General features: G+C 41.4%; 1 protein-coding gene across 2 annotated transcripts in view; it reads left to right on the top strand.

Annotated features, from left to right (window-relative positions):
- The window catches only part of Tnrc6b (trinucleotide repeat containing adaptor 6B), a 226,879-nt gene that overhangs the window by 164,541 nt on the left and 39,024 nt on the right, over positions 1-23,314 (top strand). For both annotated transcript variants that reach the window (XM_040754096.1, XM_013111307.3), the window contains 8 exons: positions 924-3,257; positions 5,287-5,445; positions 8,885-9,060; positions 11,614-11,688; positions 12,465-12,510; positions 13,876-14,012; positions 14,919-15,089; positions 20,016-20,141. In XM_040754096.1, the coding sequence (XP_040610030.1) occupies positions 924-3,257; positions 5,287-5,445; positions 8,885-9,060; positions 11,614-11,688; positions 12,465-12,510; positions 13,876-14,012; positions 14,919-15,089; positions 20,016-20,141 (3,224 nt within the window). The remainder of the gene's footprint in view (positions 1-923; positions 3,258-5,286; positions 5,446-8,884; positions 9,061-11,613; positions 11,689-12,464; positions 12,511-13,875; positions 14,013-14,918; positions 15,090-20,015; positions 20,142-23,314) is intronic.

Here is a 23,314-nt window from a genome sequence, read left to right as displayed (position 1 = left end):
AGGTAACAAGCCCAGGAGTGGCTCCATAGATGAAATGACACTTGACTATGTCCATAAAGGTGAATAAATCTCACTGTTTGGATTTGGGAGGAAAAAACAGTAGATCCAAGTGTAGAGTGGTGCCAGGGTCAAGAGGTGTGTTTATGTTTATGGACTGTAGGTATCTTTGTGGAAAGTTGTATAGGATACACTGGGAAGACTGGTTGGCATTAAAACATCTTGGTGAAACCAACCAAGGGGTTTTGCTTTTCTATACATTAAGGAAATCTTGAAAGCTCTCAGAACAATGATAGAACCAAAAGCATATTTTAGGAAAACCACTCTAACCACAAAATGTTAGACTAGCTTAAAGAAACGTAGCACGTTTAAGGTTTATTGCATTTTCTCAGGATACAAGAAGGTCCTTCTGTGTCAGCAGGAGTGGCAAGTAGGTAACTTTGAAAGCTGGTATGGAGCCAGGTGGTGGTGGCGGCACGTGTCTTTAATCCCAACACTCGGGAGGCAAAAGTTCCAGGCCACCCTGGTCAGGACAGTTAGGGCTGTTACACAAAGAAACCCTGTCTCGAAAAACCAAAAAAAAAGAAAGAAAGAAAGCTAGCTATGGACTTAGTACATACAACAGTAGCCAATGACAAAGGAAACATATAATGACCTGATGACATGAATACAGTCCTTAGGACCCACATGGTATAAAGAGAAAACCAACCCTAGCTAATTATCCTCTAATCTCCACACTGGTTCCATGGCATGCTCACATATTATGCACACGCACGCACACATACTTAGATAAAGAGGTGACGTTAGACACTCCCACAGGAAGATGGACCAGGTAGACAAGCCAGTCTAGGAAAGATGCAGTGAGCTCTGCTGGTATAGATGACGATGTATGTGCAGCTATGACTGACAGATGATCTCTTTTCCAGAGTCAACCCTTGGAGGTGCTGCTGCTTCAAATTATGCAAATTCCACTTGGGGCCCGGGAGCCTCCTCCAACAACGGCACCTCCCCCAACCCAATTCACATCTGGGACAAGGTGATTGTAGACGGGTCTGATATGGAAGAGTGGCCTTGCATTGCCAGCAAAGACACTGAATCTTCTTCCGAAAATACCACCGATAACAACAGTGCCTCGAACCCTGGCTCTGAGAAGAGCACTCTGCCAGGAAGCACCACTAGCAACAAAGGCAAAGGGAGCCAGTGCCAGTCTGCAAGTTCTGGGAACGAATGTAATCTTGGGGTCTGGAAGTCTGACCCTAAGGCTAAATCTGTTCAATCTTCCAACTCTACTTCAGACAGCAACAATGGACTAGGAAATTGGAGGAATGTGAGTGGTCAAGACAGAATTGGACCTGGCTCTAGCTTCAGCAACTTTAACCCAAATAGCAACCCATCTGCCTGGCCAGCATTGGTCCAAGAAGGAACTTCTAGGAAAGGGGTGTTAGAAACAGAAAATAGTAATTCCGGTGCACAAGTAGGCACAGTAGGTCAGGCATCCAGGGAACAGCAGTCAAAGATGGAAAATGCGGGTGTTAATTTTGTTGTCTCTGGCAGAGAACAGGCTCAAATTCATAACACTGATGGACCAAAAAATGGAAACACTAACTCCTTGAACTTAAGTTCACCAAGCCCCATGGAAAATAAGGGAATGCCCTTTGGGATGGGCTTGGGGAACACCTCCAGGAGCACTGATGCCCCTTCACAAAGCACTGGAGATCGAAAGACTGGGAGTGTTGGGTCTTGGGGTGCAGCTAGGGGGCCTTCTGGAACTGACACAGTCTCTGGACAAAGCAATTCTGGAAATAATGGGAACAATGGAAAAGACAGAGAGGACTCCTGGAAAGGAGCTCCTGTTCCAAAATCAACTGGGTCAAAAAATGACTCTTGGGACAACAATAACAGGTCTACGGGTGGGTCCTGGAACTTTGGCCCTCAGGACTCTAATGACAACAAATGGGGTGATGGGAACAAAATGACATCTGGGGTCTCTCAGGGAGAATGGAAACAGCCGACTGGGTCTGATGAATTGAAAATTGGAGAATGGAGTGGTCCAAACCAACCAAATTCTAGCACTGGAGCATGGGACAATCAAAAGGGCCACCCCCTCCCTGAAAACCAAGGCAATGCCCAGGCTCCCTGTTGGGGAAGGTCTTCCAGCTCCGCAGGAAGTGAAGTTGGAGGTCAAAGCACTGGAAGCAACCACAAAGCAGGAAGTAGCGACAGTCATAATTCTGGCCGTCGGTCCTACAGGCCCACACATCCTGATTGCCAGGCTGTCTTGCAGACTCTTTTGAGCCGAACTGATTTGGACCCCAGGGTGCTCTCAAACACTGGCTGGGGCCAAACTCAAATTAAGCAGGACACAGTGTGGGATATTGAAGAGGTGCCAAGGCCTGAAGGGAAATCTGACAAAGGAACTGAGGGGTGGGAGAGCGCTGCCACACAGACTAAGAACTCAGGGGGCTGGGGAGATGCACCTAGCCAAAGCAATCAAATGAAGTCTGGATGGGGGGAGCTCTCAGCCTCAACCGAGTGGAAGGACCCCAAGAGCACAGGAGGCTGGAACGACTATAAGAACAACAACTCTTCTAACTGGGGAGGACGAGCTGATGAAAAGACACCTTCCTCTTGGAATGAGAGTTCCTGCAAGGACCAGGGGTGGGGAGGTGGGCGCCAGCCCAGCCAAGGATGGACTTCCGGGAAGAATGGTTGGGGCGAGGAGGTTGATCAAGTAAAAAGTAACAATTGGGAAAGTTCTGCAAATAAGCCTGTGTCTGGGTGGGGAGAAGGAGGGCAGAATGAAATTGGAACTTGGGGTAATGGTGGGAATGCAAACCTAGCTTCAAAAGGTGGGTGGGAAGATTGCAAAAGATCCCCTGCATGGAATGAGACAGGCAGACAGCCCAATTCCTGGAATAAACACCAACAGCAGCAGCAGCCGCCGCCACCACAGCCAGAGGCTTCTGGTTCATGGGGAGGCCCACCCCCACCACCTCCAGGCAATGTTCGACCTTCTAATTCCAACTGGAGCAGTGGGCCCCAGCCTACAACCCCCAAGGATGATGAACCCAGTGGTTGGGAGGAGCCATCCCCACAGTCAATTAGTAGAAAAATGGACATCGATGATGGCACTTCTGCTTGGGGAGACCCTAACAGTTATAACTACAAGAATGTGAACCTATGGGATAAGAATTCCCAAGGGGGCCCACCGCCTCGAGAACCAAACTTGCCTACCCCAATGACCGGAAAATCAGCATCAGGTAGGCACTCATCCACTCTTTTTTCATAGGTTTTACTAATGAAAAGAAGTCCTAGGCTGGAGAGATGGCAGAGATTAAGAGCACTGACTGCTCTTCCAGAGGTCCTGAGTTCAGTTCCCAGCAACCACATGGTGGCTCACGACCATCCGTAATGAGATATGGTGTCCTCTTCTGACATACATACATGTAGGCAGAACACTGTATACATAATAAGTAATAATAAATCTTTAAAAAGAAAGAAAAGAAATCCTAGTCCAAGCCCTATCTGTTAAGGTGCATCTGTTTAACTTAATCTGAGGATGGTTCCTCCAGTTCCAGCTTTGTTGCCCTGATGACTTCTTTCTGTAAAGCACTAGAGATGGTATCTTCTCTAGTACATTACAGTGGTCTTTCTTAGTACAGTACTCTTGGTCCCCAGAATTACTACTACTACTGCCACTACTACTATTATTATTATTAATGGTTTTTCCAAGACAAAGTTTTTCTGTGTAGCTTGGCTGTTCTGGAACTCACTCTATAGACCAGGCTCTTCCCCCCACCAGATCCCCCTGCCTCTGCCTCCCGAGTGCTGAAATTAAAGTCTTGTACTACCACCACCAGGCTAGGTCTCCAGATTTATTTTTCTGCAATTATATTGGTCTGTATAATTTTTAAAAAGCAACCACAAAACAGCTTATTCTTGCCAAACAAACTACTCTTAGTTTAAGAACTAAAGAAGAAAGAGATCGACTTTCTTTCCTTCTTGGCTCTCTCTACCTGTAAACCCGCCCTCTGTGCTTTCCCCCAGCAAAGGAGAGCACTCTGGTGTTCTTTCAGAGGCTATCACAATGCGGTATCATAGCTGGTATCTGGACAGTTTGGGTCTCCAAATTTATTAATTTTTATGGTTCTGGTGCTCAAACTGAGAGACTTGTGCATACTAAGTAAGCACTCCATATTCCCAGTTCCTTCCAAGTGACTTAATGGTTGGCTGTAGAAAGGAATATACTTAAAAGATGATCTCAGGACAGTCAGATATTAAACTGTTCCAATAGCTCTTAATTCTATTCTCAGTTTGGCCAGAATGTCCCTGTAAAACTCACCAATTTAGAAAATGCACCTTTCGGGGTAGTTTTTGGTTTTAGTTAAAATTAATCATAATGTTAAGTTTCCCAGTATTTAAAGTGAATCTAGTTTTCAAGTAAATGTAATTAGGAACACTAATTATCGTGCATAGTGTTTTTAACTAGCTCTTTTTTTAAAAACTAAAAAAAAGAATGAGGACAGAAATAGAGACTACTCTTTAACTTCTTATCTAGAATCACACTTGCTAATGCTTTGAAATCTTGTGTTCACATAATAAAACTCTTCAAACTGCACAGAAAAGCAAAAGATAATAAATGAGAGAATCTTAGCCTCTTGGGTTTCTCACCGTAATCTCTTAGAATTTCTTTCATTCATAAATCTTGCTCTTTTATCTATTACAAATATACCTTTGATTGATTGATTTGATGGAAAATGTTATATTTCTGTAGTGTTCATCTTGTTTTTTTGTGGACTTTGGAGGAAAGAGACAGGAATCCTGAGACTGGATCCCAGGGCCTTTCCCTGGTAGGCTGGCAATATTCCTTAGCTATGTCCTATGTTTAAGCTTTTTGTAGCACATAACAGTTCTTTTCTTCATTGTTTCATATGTAATGTTCATTTTATGGGCCCAATATTTGTCTAACTGTCCTCTCTGGTAGATACTTAAGTTGCACTTTACCCACACTTGATATAACTTATCTCCTTCTGATATTTACAATGCTTCTGATTTTTGTATATATAATTTCATCACTTTACTACATATGCGTAGGGTAAACTTTCCTGGCAGTGGAATTACTGGGTCAGAAATCATCTACATTGGACCTTTGAAAAGTCACCTTGCCAGATACCCTCAATGAAAGTTGAATTTGTTTCTGCTAAGATAATATAATTGTATCTTCCCCCTTTGCTTCCACTGGGTGTTAAGTGTTCAATAGATCCTTAGAGACACACTTTTTTTTTCCAGTCTGGAGCAAAAGCACACCACCTGCTCCAGATAACGGGACTTCAGCCTGGGGTGAGCCTAATGAAAGCAGTCCTGGGTGGGGTGAAATGGATGATGCTGGAGCATCGACCACGGGCTGGGGAAACGCACCTGCCAGCGCTCCCAATGCCATGAAACCCAGTAAGTGGACTTGGTCTTTAATTTGAAGAATTCCTTGTTAATTAGAAAATAAGGCGTTTTGGTGAGGGCTCTTTTATTTAAAGTGCTAAGTCAATGCAATTCATAACCTGAAACATTAAATAGCAGAAAATGACACTGAATGTTGCTGGCATGTATTCAGATGTTTATTGTGACCTAAAAGTTATTTATATTGCTGATTTAAAAACAAATGAATGGCCAAGCATTGTGTCACACATCATTAATCCTAGCACTAGGAAGGCTAAAGCCCACAGGTTGGTTTCTGTGAGTTCAAGGCCAGCCTGGTCTATGTAGTGAGTCCCAGAACAGCCAGGGCTCATGGTGATACCCTGTCTCAAAAAATAAAATAAAATATAACAAATAAAAACAAATGCAGGCTTCTCCAGCACTTGTCCTCACACGTTACTGAGTTTTTTCCTCAAATTCACATTGTAAAAGAGACCAACTTGAGCAAGTAGTTCTTTAACAACATCCACGCACATGACCCACAAGCAGTAAATGAATGTAAGGAAAAAGAAACAAACTAGATTTAGTATCTATCCAGAACTGTAATATGAATATTGTGCATTTTTACCCAGAAATGTAAATATGTTCATTGTAACTACTTTATTTCTCCTCCTTTTTTTCATATAATTAAGACATGATTTCTCAGTCATCTACTCACATAAGAAAATTTTAGGTGTGTGGGGGTTGTTTGGTTGGTTTGGGGTTTTTTTTGTGTGTGTGGGATTTTTTGTTTGTTTTTTTGTTTTTGTCTGACAAAGATGTCTTTAAGTTCTTAAATGAAGAATAAGCTACATTTGATGTAACTGGCCATTTGTAGTCACTGTAATGTACAAACTATTACTTGATTAAATTGAGAATTTAGTATCAGGTGCACATTTCTACTTCACTAACTTTCTCAAACATGTTACAACATCTCTGTTTCCTACTCAAGCAGACTTAGGGGTTAAGATTTTTTGGTTAGGCCAGGCAGTGGTGGTACATGCCCTTAATCCCAGCACTTGGGAGCAGAGGCAGGTGGATCTCAGTGATTTTTGAGGCCAGCCTGGTTTACAAAGTGAGTTCCAGGACAACCAGAACTGTTACACAGAGAAACCCTGTCTCAAAAAAACAAAAATAAATAAATTTATGAAATTCTCAAAACTTTATATAAGAAAAAGGATTACTTGTATCCCGTGATATTCAGGACTTTGTGAGGAATATATTAGATTTAATCTAGAATTCACAACCATGCCTATGAGGCTTTGTTATATTTTAAAAGTCTTTATCCATTCCTCCACTTCATAGACTTATGGAATTTTCTGAAGACCTTGTTCTCATGATTTCCTTGTAAAGTCAATTGTGTTATCTTGGGAAATAGGATCTAGTTAACTTGAAATAGATCCAGATTGCTAAGGAGGCATGACACAGATTGTTTAGCAGGACTGTAGGATTTTCATGGGCCTTTCTCAGCTTCAGAATCACCTTTCTACCACAAATCCGTCATTTTCTCTCCTGTGCTCTGTAATATGTTTTGTTGGTCAAGGTCATTTGTAGTTGTGGCTCGTGTCTTTTCTCAGGGTGATTTGAATGTCTAATGCTCAGAAGAAGGAATAAATCATTTAACTAATAACTGTCAAGGTGTGATCTTCCATAGCCAAAATGCTTTATGTTTGATATTGAGTCCTATGATTAAAATCAGATACTTAGTCAGACATGTGGTGGCACATAGCTCTAACCCCAGCACTCAGGAGGCAGAGGCCAGCCTGGTCTACAGAATGAGTTCCGGGACAGCCAGGGCTACACAGAGAAATCCTCAACAAATGCAGATGCTTTTCTGTTGAGTATTAATTCAGAGCCTAGTGCTAGGCAAGTGCACTGCCACTGAGCTTGTAGCCTCAGACCCGCTCTTGAGAGGTGGGGTGGGGGAGAGGGGAGAAGAAAGAGAGAGGGTTAGTTGGAAGTCAGAGGACAGTTTTTTGGAGTTGATTCCAGGGAAGCACCTTTAACTACTGGGCTGTCTTACTGCCCCAACCCCCCTTTATGACTTATTTTATGTGTACACATGTTTTGCCTGCTTGTATGTTTGTGCATCATCACATGCATGCAGTGCCCTCAGAGGCAATGGACTCCCTGGGACTGGAGTGATACACAGTTGTGAGCTGCCATGTGGTGTTGGGAACTGAACCTGGGTCATCTGCAATAGCAGTTAGTGCCATCTCTCCCAACCCATTTTTATAAAGAGATCAGTATGATATATATACTTGGTTTTAAATTCTTTTTGTTTGTCAGTACAGTAGGTTATATAAATCCTATGCCTATACAATATACATATAATGCAGGTTATATAAAATTGTAATCTCTCATACCATCTGTCTGTCAATACTTGGATTAACAGTCCTGCCTATTGCTTTTCTACCATAAAGTCCCTTTGTGTGGCTAGGATGAACTCCATGGGAGAGTCGTGGCATTCACTTAGACCTGCTATAGTGTGGGATGCCACAGTTAGAAGAGCTTTGCAAGTGGAAACTTATTTGGCTCTCATAGGCCTGGTCTCAAGGATGGCAGCTGTCACTGGAAGTAGTACAGAGAAGAGCCATTTCCCAGCTCCCCACTCCATTTGAAGAAGGCAAATCCAGTTCTGTACAATGTTTTCTTACAAGCTTAATATTAACAATATTTGTTTAAAGGGTATGTTAGAACAGACTGTCCAGTGTCCACCCCCGGCTGTCCCATCTTTCTTTTCTTCTCCCATTCTGTCTTCTATATTTTCTCCTTTCTTACTGAAGACACATCTAGGATTCTCCTTAGCTGATGTATTGTAGATATGTTTATGGACATAATAAGCCTCAGCTTTCCATTGCCTTGTGTTTTTTATTTCCATTCTTATTTTAGCCTCATCCCAAACAAGGTAGACAGCTGGTTTTTTGGCTATACCTATTTGGTAGTGTAAAACAAAGACTTCGCTTCAGCAGCCATGCTCATTAAGAGAAACCAGTTTCTTCTCAATGAAATGTGAAATGTATATTCACTCTCCCACACATACACACTTTTTGCTGATAGTGTGATTGTTTGGGATTGTATCTGAAGTAGTCCATGGTGGCCTCAAACTCCTGGTAATACTCCTGCCTCAGCTTCCCAAGTGGTAGGATTGCAAGTATGCACCACCACCCAGTTCTGAAATTTCTTATAGTAGTGATGCATTCTTTTTAGTTTTGAAATTACTATCTGCTTGGTTCCAAGAAGAACCATAGAAGTTGTCAAAAGATCTTGATTGTGTGGTCTGTTGTCTGCTCTCTTTAAGTATAATTCATTTGCCTTACCATGTGGCTAGAGCAGGCAGAACTGCAAAGTTACTAAAATGCTGCTTTGGCAAGGAATGTCTCTAGTTTTGTTATATGTACTTACTGCAAAGAACTGATTCACTCTTTCCTTAAAGATTCCAAATCTATGCAAGACGGCTGGGGGGAGAGTGACGGACCGGTCACAGGAACTCGCCATCCTAGCTGGGAAGAGGAGGATGATGGAGGAGTCTGGAACACTGCCGGCTCTCAGGGAAGCACTTCCTCCCACAACTCAGCCAGCTGGGGACAAGGAGGAAAGAAACAAATGAAGGTAGTGCTTCAGAAATGCTGCAGCTTGCTTATTCATTCCTAGAAGACAGAGCTGAGAATGTACCCGTGGAAGGAATGAGGCAGCTGAGTCGCTGAGATCCTAAGTCAAGGGAAAATTATTTTTTGTTTTGTTTTGTTTTGGTTTTTGTTGTTTGTTTTTTGTTTTTGTTGTTGTTCGGCACAGGGTTTTTCTGTGTCCTGGAACTCACTTGTACACTAGGCTGGCCTCGAACTCAGAGATCTGCTTGCCTCTGCCTCCCCAGTGCTGGGATTAAAGACACGTACCACCACTGCCTGGCAGTATTTTCTTATAAATTAATAACTACTTCCCTCCTTTCCCTTCATCTTCCTATCCCATGATGTTGAAATCTTGAATTAATAGAAGTAGCACTGTGGGTAAAATGTAATTGGTAAGGTAGAGATAGTTGAGTTTCAGTTTCCGTGTTATAATTTTTTTTAAGTCCCTGAGGCCTGCTTTAAAAATTCCTTATGTTTTTGCATTTGAAAACAAAGAAGTTCTATGGGCAAATCATTGTGAAATGTAGAAAAGAAACCAAAGGAAGTTAATACTGGCTTTCCAGTGGTGATCAATGGGTCTTGATTTTACCTGATTCATCCCAAGGCCCAGAGTCCTTCTCCCAGTAAAATGAAAACCAACCCAGTTTTTAGCGCTGCCATAACTAAATGCTGTCCTCACATCCTATGCCAGACTGTGCCTTCCATACCCCCCTTTCCTTATAACAACCAAGTTTCCTCTTGGATTATCATTTTATTACTTATATTACTTACCTCATAGTCCTGAGGATGGAGCCCAGAGCCCTGTGAATGCTAGAAAAGCACTCCACTGTTGCTTTTGCATAGGGTTCTGGTATTTCATCTACAGCCATGATCTTTGCACTTCAACAACTGTCTTAACAGGTGCTTCTTTTCACTCTAGTTTTCTCTTTTATACACACACACACACACACACACACACACACACACAGACAGACAGACAGACAGACAGACAGACAGACAGACAGACAGACAGGAGAGAGAATAAGGAACACACCACCCATATGTCTTAATTTCACCCTGAAACCCCTGCTCCCTTGTGAAATACTTCCTAGCCAATATCCTCCTGGGCTTCAGATCCCCATACTGTCTAGTGAGACCTTCACTTAGTCTTCACCCCCTTGGCTGTGGGTTTCAGTACCCTGACTTTCTTCTGTAGCATTAGAGGCATTGGTTGAAACAGTTCTTCCTGGACTTCCTTTTCCTAAGGACTTGACTGTCCTTACTTGAGTCACTAAAGAGATTGCACTGTGCTGCTCAGCATCTTGGTGCTTTCATGTTGTCTGCTCTGCTTTGGCAGTCTTTTGATCGTCTACAAATTAGCAGTGGATCCAAAAAGATCCTAATTGAAGCCCCCTGGTCAGGTGGCAACCAAGATTTACTTAATTGGGAATTGAATGTTTCTACTCTAACACCAGTGATTCTGACCTTCAGTACTAAGACCTGTTTTTTGTTTTTTTAATGTGATAAAATACACATAATGTAAAAATTGTCATCTTAACCATTTTTAAGTATGCAGTTCAGTGGCAATAAGTATGTTCACACACAATTGTGTTCTTCTTAAAGCTGAAAGCTCTGTGCTAGTAGACTCGCTATCTCTGCTTCCTTCAGGACTTTCTTTTATATCTTAACTAAATATAAGTATCCCATTACTTAGAAAAAAACATATGTCTTGAGCCAGGTGTGGTGGCACAACTGGACATCTCTCTCTGTGGGGGCAAAGTAGAACACATTCAGAGTCCTTGAAGACAGATACTGGAGGATGGGGAGTTCAAGGTTATCCTGAGTTATATAGTGAGTTTGAGGACATCCTGTCTCAAATAACAACAACAATAATAACAATTATGATGTATCATACATAACACATGGAGTTTTTAATCTGTAGGATGCACAGCTGCACAAAGCCCAACCCCATCCCACAAATCCCTGCCTCCACGAGAACAGGAATGGAGCAGATGAAGAAACCAGAGCACCCTAAGAGTCATAGACCTACCCTGCTCTCTTGTCCCTGGAGGGCAAGTATAGTGTCTTCTTCCAGGACTCTTGCCCACTGAGAATGAACCAGATGAAGAGCTCCCTGGATGTGTTCTACTTTGCCCCCACAGAGAGAGATGTCCAGTTGAAACAGGCTCCTTCCTAAACAACACTCACCAGTAGCAGTTCTTTCCCTCATAGAATCCTGCTGGTGTCACAGGAGAGCGTCTTACTGGGGATGGCCATGGTAGCATGCACAAAGTTACCATTTACACAATCTGTTACTGACTTCTTTCCATGTAAAAAGTAGAAGAACCTCATTTTCCAGTTCACTGTGATGAGTAGGAGTAGAAGCATGGCTGAACCTAGGGCTTATTAACCATTATAAAGTAACAGGTAAAGTATCAAAATGACAAGCTATTAAGTTCAGAAAAGTTAACTCTCAGCTCTGCATTGTCAATGTAGTTTGTAGCTTGGGGAACTGTGATAAGCTCTGTGACTGAGATTACACATTTCATTTTTGTAGTGCTCACTAAAAGGAGGAAATAATGATTCATGGATGAATCCTCTTGCCAAACAGTTTTCAAATATGGGATTGCTGGTAAGTTTTATTGTTCTCATGTGTAAACATCCCAAATTTCAGGCTTAGTACAATTTTAAGGACCACTGCCATGTACAATATAAAATTGCAGATTTAAGTACAGGGTAGCTCTTAGAGCTAAGCAATATTTTTTTATTTATTAAGTGATATATATCAATATTAAAAGTGAATTATCTTTGTGTCCTTTTCCTTGGAAAGGAGGAGACAAAAGAGACACTTAAATTGACATATGTACGCATGTTTTCATCATTGTTTTAAAAAAAGAAAATAACTGTAAAAACTATGGTGGGATTCATTATCTAGAGTATAATTTTTGCAGAATTTCTAATTTCCTTATCTCTTGGGAACGCTGTTGGGACATCCTGTCCTAGTTGCCAAAAGACAAATGATTTAGTTTGGTTGCACAGTTCAAGATTTGATGACTTGGCAAGTCACAAGAAGAAGTTGTCATCATTTGGCTACCACTTGTGGAATTTGATCCTGCACACTTAAGAATGAGTATTTCTCCAAGCAGATGTTGAACTAGTCCTCTTTCCATAACTGTACTGAGGTTGACTACATGTGAAATTGAATGTTAGACATTTAATTAAGCATGGATGACCATCAAAATGTGATAGCAAAAATGTTACAGTCTTCACTCCAGTTTACAGTTCACTACAGAGGGTCTTGTGGGGTACTTATGGTAAGATGTGGCTTTCACATGAAAAATGGCACCTTTTCTCTAATTGAAAATGTGTATAATTGTTTCTCACTTGTGTTTGCTTTGTTTTGTTCAGAGTCAAACAGAAGATAACCCAAGCAGCAAAATGGATTTGTCTGTCGGTATGTATCAGTCCACAAATAGAATTGGGGTGTATTCATGGCCATGACAGGCCCTTGGAATCTCCTGCCCTGCTTGAGTTGAGGCAATCAGATCAATAGATACTTACTGAATGCTTTTCTCTGTATAAAATTTCATGCAAGAACAGTATAAAGGTTGAAAATTCAAATGCCCAAAGAGCCAGGAAAGAATGTAAAGGAATGTTGTGCGCCAGGTAAATTGGTTAACTGTGAAGAAGGCGTTTGCCTCAAAAGCCAGCCTTGCTTTACCTGAGGTAGTTTTTACATGAAAGATGCAAGCTTGACTGGACCATGCCTTATTAGCATCCAGATTTTTTTCACTCTGTTTTTTGTTTTGTTTGTTTTATTTTATTTTTTTCCTGAGACAGGGTTTCTCTGTGTATCCCTGGCTGTCCTGGAACTTACTCTGTAGAACAGGCTAGACCCAAACTCAAGTGATCCACCTGCCTCTGCTTCCCAAGTATTGGAATTAAAGACATGCTACCAGCACCTGGCTCAGATTTTTTTTTCCCCTTTTGAGTACTGGAAGCTAAATTCAGATTTTTTAAATTTATATGTGGTACTGCTAGACTAGACCCTTAAGTTGATGCTCTGTACCCCAGGGTATTTCATCATTGACATATTTCTCCATTGTGACTAGGGCAAATGGAGGGACAGCCCTTCATCTGTGGGAATTTTCCCAGTAATGCTTCTGCTCACCCCAGGGAACATAAAAAGAATCCTGGGTAGCAGTGGTAAATAGTGTTTGAGCTGTAACCCGATGATGTTCTCATACAACAGAATTAGACCTGAGAAAGAGAGGAGACAGTCATTGCACGAGCAGACCTGGCAGAGCAGGCACAGTTGACATGGTCGATTGAGCTAAATTCTTAAGCTTTGAATTTTAGGACAACGGGTGTGCCTCTGTGGTCTTTATATCCCCCTAAGTTCTTTTAAACCGCAACTGTGTATCTAGCTGGTGCTGACAAGGAAAACAAGTAATGTCTCTCACTGAGAACATTTGACTTCATGAGTAAGATGTATACATCCAACACATCAATTGTGATCTTTATATTGTTTAGTCAGTTTTGCCTCAAGGCTCTCCTTCCATGGTAGATAGGCTGTAGCAGGTGTGTATTTAACGTCTACAAGTGGGACCATAGGTATTCCAGGGATAGAACAAGCCCTGAATCAATGAGAACTCTGCTGGTCTCATTCAAAGCATAGAGAAGATTTGTTCCTTAGGACCCCAGAGAGCTGGTGGGCCAGGTTACTTGTAGGTCTTGAGGGAGATGTGTTTTTTTTTTTTCTTTTTTTTTTTTTTTTTTAAGCCATTGACTCTTGAAGTTTTTATTTATGTCCTTTCAGATAAGAAATTTGATGTGGACAAGCGAACAATGAATCTCGGGGATTTTAATGATATCATGAGGAAGGATCGACCTGGGTTCCGTCCACCTAATTCCAAAGACTTGGGAACCGCCGACAGTGGGCCTTACTTTGAGAAGGTGAGTTGCATGCTTTGTTTAAGTTATGTGTTCTTACTTGTCTTCTGATAGTCAGTTCTAGAGAAAGCATAAACTTACTGAACTCAGCAAGTAGAACATGAATGTCACCAGCATTAATGTTGCGACATGAAAATAGCTGATGTCAATGAGCGAGCCATCTGTCCTTACGATTTTTGTGATGGAGCTCTGAGTTTTGAGATATTCATGGAGTTTGGAGGAGGCCTTATAGGCATTGAGAGATAAGCTTACTCTGCCTTCTTGATCCTGCTGCTGTGCCAGCAACACATGAAATCTGGGCTTTTTGAAAAATATGTATCTCTTATGAGCTTGGATTAGGTCTGGAAAAGCTCTCCATCTTTCTCACTTCCCTAGTGGCTTGTGTTTAGGTAAATGGTATATTCTTCAAATTCTCACTCCTTATTGAAGCAAGTAAGTTTTACACACTTGTTCTGATTTTTAACATTTCTAATGAAATTGTTCCTTGATTCAGAATACTGTTTTATAGTGCTCCTAGTTCCCATAAGACATTTAAAACCAAAACATGGAGATTTGGGCCCATAGCATTGTTGCCAGTCTAGGTGACACCATATTCACAGGGAGATTGCTTGGTTTCTGCTTCAGGAGCCATACTACCAGAGTAATAAGTATTAGACTTGTAAAAACAAAGTGTCTGGCAACCCTTGTCCTGGTGCAGTGGGCCAACTTAGAGGAAGAGGAAGTCTCTGTGAAGGGGATGACAGATTTATTGGGCAAAATGTGACGATTATTATCAGATCCAAATTTCATCCTGGGTTATTGCTAATCCACTCTTTGTTTATTCCTAGTGTGTCTCTCTTTCCCTTCTTGCATTCTGTTGCTTCACTAACCAACACTCATTGTGATTGGCTAACTCCTACTACCTTTCAGCTGACTTTGCCTTTCTCCAATCAAGATGGGTGCCTTGGGGATGAGGCTCCCTGCTCTCCCTTCTCCCCTTCTCCCAGCTACAAGCTGTCTCCCTCTGGTTCCACACTACCCAACGTCAGCCTTGGAGCAATCGGCACAGGGCTCAACCCCCAAAACTTCGCTGCTAGACAAGTAAGGAGGCCTCTCAGATTTGAAATTGCTTGGCTGTGGCCTCACCTTGGCCCTGTCTTCAGTTTATTGCATCATTTGTCTGTCTTGGGAAACTTGTTGATTACTGAATGCACAGAATGATACTAAGTGTAGGTTTTACATCTTTTAGCCCATAGAACCCATCTCTCTTCATGTTTCTCAACATGGATTTTATTTTAAATCTGTTTCTTTTATTTCTTCATTTTTGGTTATAACTAATTTAGGAAAATATGAATGAGACTTTATAGGTGCCTTATATAATCTACTGATACATTTGCCACTTTTTAATATAGATTATATATTTGCCTGGAGAGGTGGCACAGAAGTTAAGAACACTTGCTGTTCTTGTAGAGGATCTGGGTTTTGTTCCCAGCACCCATATGGCAGCTCACAACCTCCTATAATTCCTGTTCCAGGGGATCAGATTCTAGATTCTGCACTCACCAGGCATATACACGATGCACAGATAAACATGCAGGCAAAATACTCATACATAAAATAAAAATAAATATTTTTAAAAGTCATTAGACTATATGATAAGTAGTATTCCTAGGGTCTCTTGGTTAGTATATGTACTAACCAAACATTAGTAGCAAAACTATTAAGATTAAGAGTAAATATTTGGGAGGCAGGAGAGATGGCTCAGAGGTTAAGAGAGGACCTGGGTTTGATTCCCAGCACCTACATGGCCACTCACAACTGTCTGTAACTCCCAAGATTTGACAGCCTCCCATAGACATACATGCAGGTAAAGCACCAATGCACATAAAATAAAAATAAATAAAAAGTTTTTTTAAAAAAAAGAGTAACTATTTGAGGATTACAGCATCTTTTTTTAAAAAATCTAGCTTCTTGGAACTGGGGTTTGACTATCATCTTTAGAATTTAAACCACAGTTGCTGGACGGTAGTGATGCATACCTTTAATCTCAGCACTTTGGAAGCAGAGGCAGATGGGTCTCTGAGTTCAAGGCCAGCCTGGTCTACAGAGTGAGTTCCAGGACAGCCAGGGCTACACAGAGAAACCCTGTCTTAAAAAACAAACAAGCAAACTAACAAATGTAAAGGACGGGACAGTACTTACATAGAGAAGGAGAACCTTAATAGTGAAGCTTTAGAGTGGTTACTGCTCAAGCATTGGCAATTGCTTAGTCCAAGGGCCATACATTAGCATCACAACTGGCAGGGCCCATCAGTGATGATTCGTAGTTTCTCTCATAGGCCTGAGGGGACACAGCAAGGCTCCAGAGTCTGTTGTAGTTTTATGGAGAAAACCATAAATCTGGGGCTACCAATGCTGTTATGGCAACATCTCCCAACAGTGGTGTTTCCCTAGCTCTAGTTCTGTGATTCCACACTGGCCACAGTGCCTTTCATCTCAGGATGAACCTGAGTATAAATTATACAGTGTGTGGTTCAATCCACTTTGTTTCATGTGATGACTTTTACATGAACATTAAAGGCTAAGGTAAAGCAGGACTGCTTACACCATAGTCAAATTGTGCACAGCTTATCATGTGCAGATTTAAAGTAGACTGTGCTGTGTGCATGTATTCAGATTAGTTATCTTTGGATTGGGAGGACCATAGACTGCTTTTCTATTTCCTTTAATCCCAGTGTTTTTATCTTTGTTTGTTTGCTTATTTTACATTTCCTAAAAGGCATGACTATATGTAGCTTACTTGAACAGAGAAAAACAATGTTTTAAGGATGCTTATTTTATATTGAGATATAGAAAATACAAAATAACAAATGTAGTTCAAAGCTCACATAAATACCTAATGCTATTAGTAGGTAAATTCAGGTTTAATAGACCAGCCACCTGCTTGGCATTGAACTTTAAAAAAAAATTCATTGTCTTGAGTGGATTACTGCAAAGTCCATCAGTATCTGGTGGTGCATATGTCCTACCCAAAATACAGTTCTGTTTCAAACTACTTTCCTATGAAATTTGTTACATTTACTTCATAATTAACAATAAAGTGTAAACCAGGCATGGTAGCACACTTTTAATCCCAGTACTTGGGAGGAAGGACTCTGAAGCCAGCTTGTGCTATAGTGTAAGATTCTGTCTCTAATAATATTTTTCCTAAATCACATAACATTCAACTCAGTTTGCTAGTTTTATTTTAAATTATATAAATTTCTGAATTAAACCCTGGGTTGAGGCAAATAACCCCAGTAATATGGAGGACATAGACATAGTCATTTTAGAACTTCCACATATACCAGAAAAGCTTGAGAAGTACTCAGATAAACCACCTTTGAATTACTATCTTCTTAATTGCTAAATCTACTGTTTTTGAAGGCCTTATATATTTGTTTGTCCTCAGCAAATCCCTGAAAATCAGCAAATCTGAGCCAAGAAAATGAGCTACAGTGCCATATTAAGATAGCAGGAAAGCAGCCGGGCGTTGGTGGTGCACGCCTTTACTCCCAGCACTCGGGAGGCAGAGACAGGCAGATCTTTGTGAGTTCGAGACCAGCCTGGTCTACAAGACCTAGTTCCAGGACAGCCTCCAAAGCCACAGAGAAACCCTTTCTCGAAAAACCAAAAAAAAAAAAAAAAAAAAAAAGATAGCAGGAAAGCATTTTTATAGACCACTGTTGACTTGCTTGTACCCACTTCAAAAACATCAGAACACTGTGTGTGACATCAGCCATCCTTCAATTTTGACAAGAAGCTGAGAATCTTCTTAGGAAAGGAAAGGCTGAAATTTAAAATGACTCTAGCTGGGCGTGGTGACTATCACCTTTAATCCCAGCACTGAGGAGACAGAGGTAGGCTGATCTCTGAGTTTGAGGCCAGCCTGGTCTACAGAAGTTCTAGGATAGCCAGGGCTACACAAACAAACAAAAAACTAAGATAAAACAACTTTAAACTGGGTGCAGTGATGTGAGTTAAACAACCCTTGGGAAAATAAAATTTGTGGTCGATCTTTGATCTTTTTATGATATATACAGATTTTAAATGCCATTTCTACTTTATGTTTGTAATCATTTTTAGTTTTAGTGCTTTTTAAGTCCCTTTATTTGCCTGTAGCAATCTCTTAATCTAATTTTGAATCATTAAAGCCATCACAGTATCTTTAGTATACTGGAACTTAAAGATGCTACTTTAATTCTTTAAGATTATGTTATCCCTGTGTTAAACTGAAAATTATGACCTCACTTTACAAATGCATTATTAGCTGCCTTTTCTGAAGATGTTAAGTGGGGTGTTTTCAAATGAGTGGTTGGTGGGTCATGGATATTTGCAAATGATTTGTGTATCCTATAGACCAAAACTTTATGAAGTTGTGAGGATGCCAAAAGGAAGGATTAAACTGGTACAGAAAAAAAAAAAAAGAAAAATGACTGTATCGTGGTTTTAGTAGACATCATGAGAGAGTTCCAGTGTTTTGTTAGCACAGAGAGAAATTCATTTTACCTTGTTCTTGGAATGAGAAAGGAGGCTTTGGGCAAGATACCCTTAGTGGGCCCTTTAACTCAGGCTTGAACAGGCCAGGAGTACATGATGTAGAGACTCTCAGGAGGCCAGGTGTGGTGGATGGTGCATGTCTCATTCCCCGCCTGAGCTGCTTAGGGAAACACAGTGGGGGTGGGGATGGAGTGGGAGCAATCCTCAGACAGAAGGAGCAGTGACAAGTCATTAAGTGCAGTTTCTTTCCTGAAGAACTTTCCTTAGAAACAAATAAGAAAGGCAAGGCCTCGAGAGCCCAGCTTCCCCCTGCTCTTGTTGGAAGAGTAAAAAGGAGCTCAGAGCCAAGCGTTGGTGGCTCACACCTTTAATCCCAGCACTCAGGAGGCAGAGGCAGGTGGACCTCTGAGTTCGAGGCCAGCCAGTTCTACAGAACGAGTTCCAGGATAGCCTCCAAAGCAATACAGAGAAACCCTGTTTTGTTTTGTTTTGTTTTGTTTTAAGGCGGAAAAAAAGAGGGGGAGCTCAGTGAAGTGGTTCATTGGGAATCATGGAATTGAACTGCTTTTTTTTTTTTTTTTTTTTTTCCCCAAGACAGGGTTTCTCTGTATGGCTTCAGAGGCTGTCCTGGAACTCACTCTGTAGACCAGGTTGGCTCGAACTCATAGAGATCCACCTGCCTCTGCCTCCCGAATGCTGGGATTAAAGGCGTGTGCCACCAACGCCCAGCTTTTTTTTTCTTTTCTTTTTTTTTTTTAATTAGGCTGATATTTATGCTTTTGAATGAAAAGTTACAGGTGAGTAATGTTTATTTCCATGACCTAGAATGATATTGAATATATCCTTTTCTTATCTTGATGTAAGATTGATGAGCATTTAGCATGTGGCAAAGAAAGCCAACAGATTCAGAACAGGGAAGTGTGCTTAGAGCTAGAGTCGGGGGGTCCCTGTGGATGTATGGTTGTGATTGGTTAAGCCAACTGATTGAGGGAAGTGATGCCGGAGTGTTACTGTACAACTGATACTTGCTTAAGGTGTATATTTTTACCTAGGTACCTTTTAAGATGGGTCTCAGATTATCAAGTTTGATAATTAAATTTAAACCCAGGCCTTTGTGGTGGTACACACTTGTGATACCAACACTTAGGAGGCTCACCTTGGCTTTGAGCCCAGACTGACTAGAATGAGACCCTGTCTCAAAGTCATCTTGAAGTTTTGCACACCCTGTTCCTTTCAAGCACAAAGAATGTAGTGCTACTTCTGTATTTGACTAAATTTAACCTCTTCAATTTATAGAATTTATCAGACCACCTATGGTGAACAACAGGCCTATGACTCAGTTTGAGTAACTGTCCCCCAACATGAAGATTCCCTCAGTTCTAAAATGAATACTGTCGTTCCTTCTTGATTCTTCTTAGGAGCTAGAACTGCTGCTTGGCTGTTTCCTTGAACTGACAAAACGTCCTGACTGTACTGTTCCCTCTGCAGGGCGGCAATCACGGTTTGTTTGGAAACAGCACAGCACAATCGAGAGGCCTGCACACTCCAGTGCAGCCACTGAGTTCTTCTCCTGGTCTCCGGGCGCAAGTGCCTCCCCAGTTTATCTCCCCCCAGGTAAGCTGGAGTTAGAGAACATGGAACTAGTGGTCCATTGTTACTGCCTGGTTGGTGTGCATGAAAGGGACAGCTGGACGTTTGGCAAATCCAGATGCCAAGTGCAAGATTGTTGGAACAGAATATCAGCCCCCTTTTTAAATTGAATCATGCATGCAAAGTAGATGCTTTGCAACTACTAATTGTCTAATACTGTATTGGTTTGGTTTTGGTTTTGTTCTTAATTAAAAGCAGTTCATAGCCAGGCAGTGATGGTTCGCACCTTTAATCACAGCAGGTAGATCTCAGTGAGTTCAAGGCCAGCCTGGTCTACTAAGCGAGTTCCAGGACAGTTACACAGAGAAACCCTGTCTTGAAGGAAAAAAAAAAAAATACAGCAACCCCCCAAAAAAAGTTTATAAGGTAACTGTGTTCAAAAACAGATTGCCCTCAGGGATTTGCCTGAAGATAAACAGAATTATGAGATTCTTAGTTTTTCTGTAGAACTCTAAGAAGCTGTATGCTAAAATTCTGACTTCCTACTCAGAGAGGCCTAGAGCAGCTGAAGGGGCCAGTTTGACAGGACTGTGCAGAGGCAGCAGTTAGTGTGATAAATGTTATAGATGGTCAGCAAAGTTTGGGGGCCAGGGTGGTACTTCACCTGATTAAATGTTCCTAGCATCACTAGCAGTGACATTTAAACTGAACCCTGAAGTTCAAAATTCTAGGTTTAGCCACATTAAAGAGACTTTTCCAACCACAGAAGTTTCGTGCCAGTGCATGGTAGCTGGAGTTGGTATGTGAAGGAAAGGCAGTTGGCTTGAATGATTTGTGTGAACAGGTAGATAGAAATGCATGCATTCCTCAGTGGGATGGGAAGAAACTAGACAGGGAATTAGGGACAGAATATGGCAAAACTATGCTTCCTTAACACAGAGAAATTCTTATACAAAAACCTTCATCCATACTAGTTTCATTCTGTGTAGTGCAGACTGGTCTTGAACTCATGATCCTCCTACCTTAACCTCCCTAGTGCTAGGATCGTAGGCTTGGGCCTACATTTCTTCTAAACTTTGTTATCCAGAATGCAGCTTTTGAGGGTTTGTTTGTTTGTTTTATTAAGCAGAGACACTGAAAGTTAACATTTAACATTTATTACAAGGCTAGGAATGTTGTTCAGTGGTAGGAAGTAGTTCACACAGCATGTGTGAGACCCCAGGTTCTTTCCCAGCTTGGAGGGGTGGGTTGTTAGAGCATTTGTTTCTACAGTTGTGTTTCCCTCCATCACTGGGGTATTTGGAAAGTAGCATTCTGGTGGCTTTTGACGTGCCTTTACATTTCTGCCATATTGATTACAGGGAGATCTTCACTTTCTCCAGCCCAGCTGGAGACTGAGGACTTTTAAGCCAGCATAATTAACTCCCCACAATGGAAATATGCAAACCTTCACGTTAATTATTTTGCATCCTAGGTTTGAGCAGTCATATTTTCCAAGAGCATAATGGTGATGCTTTCTGGTCCTTTTGTAATTCTTAGGAGACACTGTATCTGCAACCTACAGAGGCAAGGGTAAATAGCAAGACCTCCTGAGTATAACTCGTAAAGTCTAAAACTTAAGAAGCAGTTACAGAGGTGTAATGTAAATATAATAATGCCTTATGTTGGTGTGCTTTTCTATATCTGGCCATCTTTATATAGTGTGTTATTAATTTGGCCCTTTTTTATTTTAGGCAATGAAACCATATAGTATATATAAAAGACTATACAAAACCAGGCAGTAATGGCACTTGCCTTTAATCCCAGCACTCAGGCAGGCAGAGGTAGGTGGATCTCTGAGTCCAAGGCTAACCTGGTCTGTAGATCAAGTTCTAGGATGGCCAGGGCTACAGGGCTCTCTTGGGAGAAAACAAAAGAAAGTATATACTCTATGAAGTATGTGTGTTCTACTTACTTGTCATAAGACTGGGATGGGAGCCAGACCCCACAGTCGTGGTATGCTCATATTGTGCTGTGAATTCAGCAGTTCAAAGAGAGATCAAGTAAGTTTTTAAGATGGATAATACTCAGTATCACCATTGTCTCTTAGGAGATAGAGAGCAAGTAAACAACCTCATAGTAGAGTTGGTTGGATCACCAGGTGTGACTGAGATCATGGGAAGAAAATGAGTTGATAGGCTAGATATATAGCAAGTCTGAATTTGATCAGATATTTTTAGACTAGAAAAGATAGTCGTGCATTCTTAAGGATATTTAGGGGTGGTGACTTGAAATTAATAGGGGACTTCCAGGTGTGGTAGCACATGCCTTTAATCCTAGCACTCGGGGCAGAGATGGGCAGATCTTCAGCATGGTCTACATAGTGAGTTCCAGGACAACCAGGGCTGTGAATGATTACTTGAAACTGGCTACAGGACAGGGCAGGACAGAAATACCTATGTGACAGCTTAGTAAGTAGTGGGCTCTTTTTTTTTCTTTTTCTTTTTTTGGTTTTTCGAGACAGGGTTTCTCTGTATTGTTTTGGAGGCTGTCCAGGAACTAGCTCTGTAGACCAGGCTGGCCTCGAACTCACAGAGATCCGCCTGCCTCTGCCTCCCGAATGCTGGGATTAAAGGCGTGTGCCACCAACGCCCGGTTCATAGTGGGCTCTTTTCAAGCTGATCAATTTCAGGCTGGGCAAAAGTTCTGCTTGCATCCTCCTAATTATCCTCAGCTCTACCTAGCTGGTTCTACGTTTTCATCCATGGTCCCCATGGGGCAGCAGAGTGCTAATAAGTAGACAAAATTATTTGAAAATAACTTGGTGTTTTACTCTTACTTAGTATAATGGCAGTGTGCTCATTTAATAAGCACTTATAGAATATCTACATAAAGATAAATGCATTAAAAAATTAGAGACCTATTTTCATGGGTTCAGTATTACGTTGTGAGGGTGGAGCTAGGACTGTGGCTCCATGATAGAGTGCTTGCCTGTCACTGATTCAGGCCTTGGGTTTACTCCTCATCACTGCAAAAGTAAAGAGAACTCTGGGAAGCAAACATTCCAAATACTGTTGGTTGTGATTGGTATGGAGCTTCCGGGTGAATAGAGAGTTAGGATGTGATCACTAGAGAAACATACCTGAGGCTGTGTTAGAGAAAGTCCGGCTTTGCAAAGTGCTTAGGGGTGGCCACATCTACTTGGTGTTAGACTGTAC

The sequence above is a fragment of the Mesocricetus auratus genome, unplaced genomic scaffold, assembly GCF_017639785.1.
Source record: "Mesocricetus auratus isolate SY011 unplaced genomic scaffold, BCM_Maur_2.0 Super-Scaffold_100010, whole genome shotgun sequence".
NCBI classification, from domain to species: Eukaryota; Metazoa; Chordata; class Mammalia; order Rodentia; family Cricetidae; genus Mesocricetus; species Mesocricetus auratus.
Note: the sequence above shows the minus strand (reverse complement) of the source record. Positions and strands in the feature narration are given on the sequence as shown.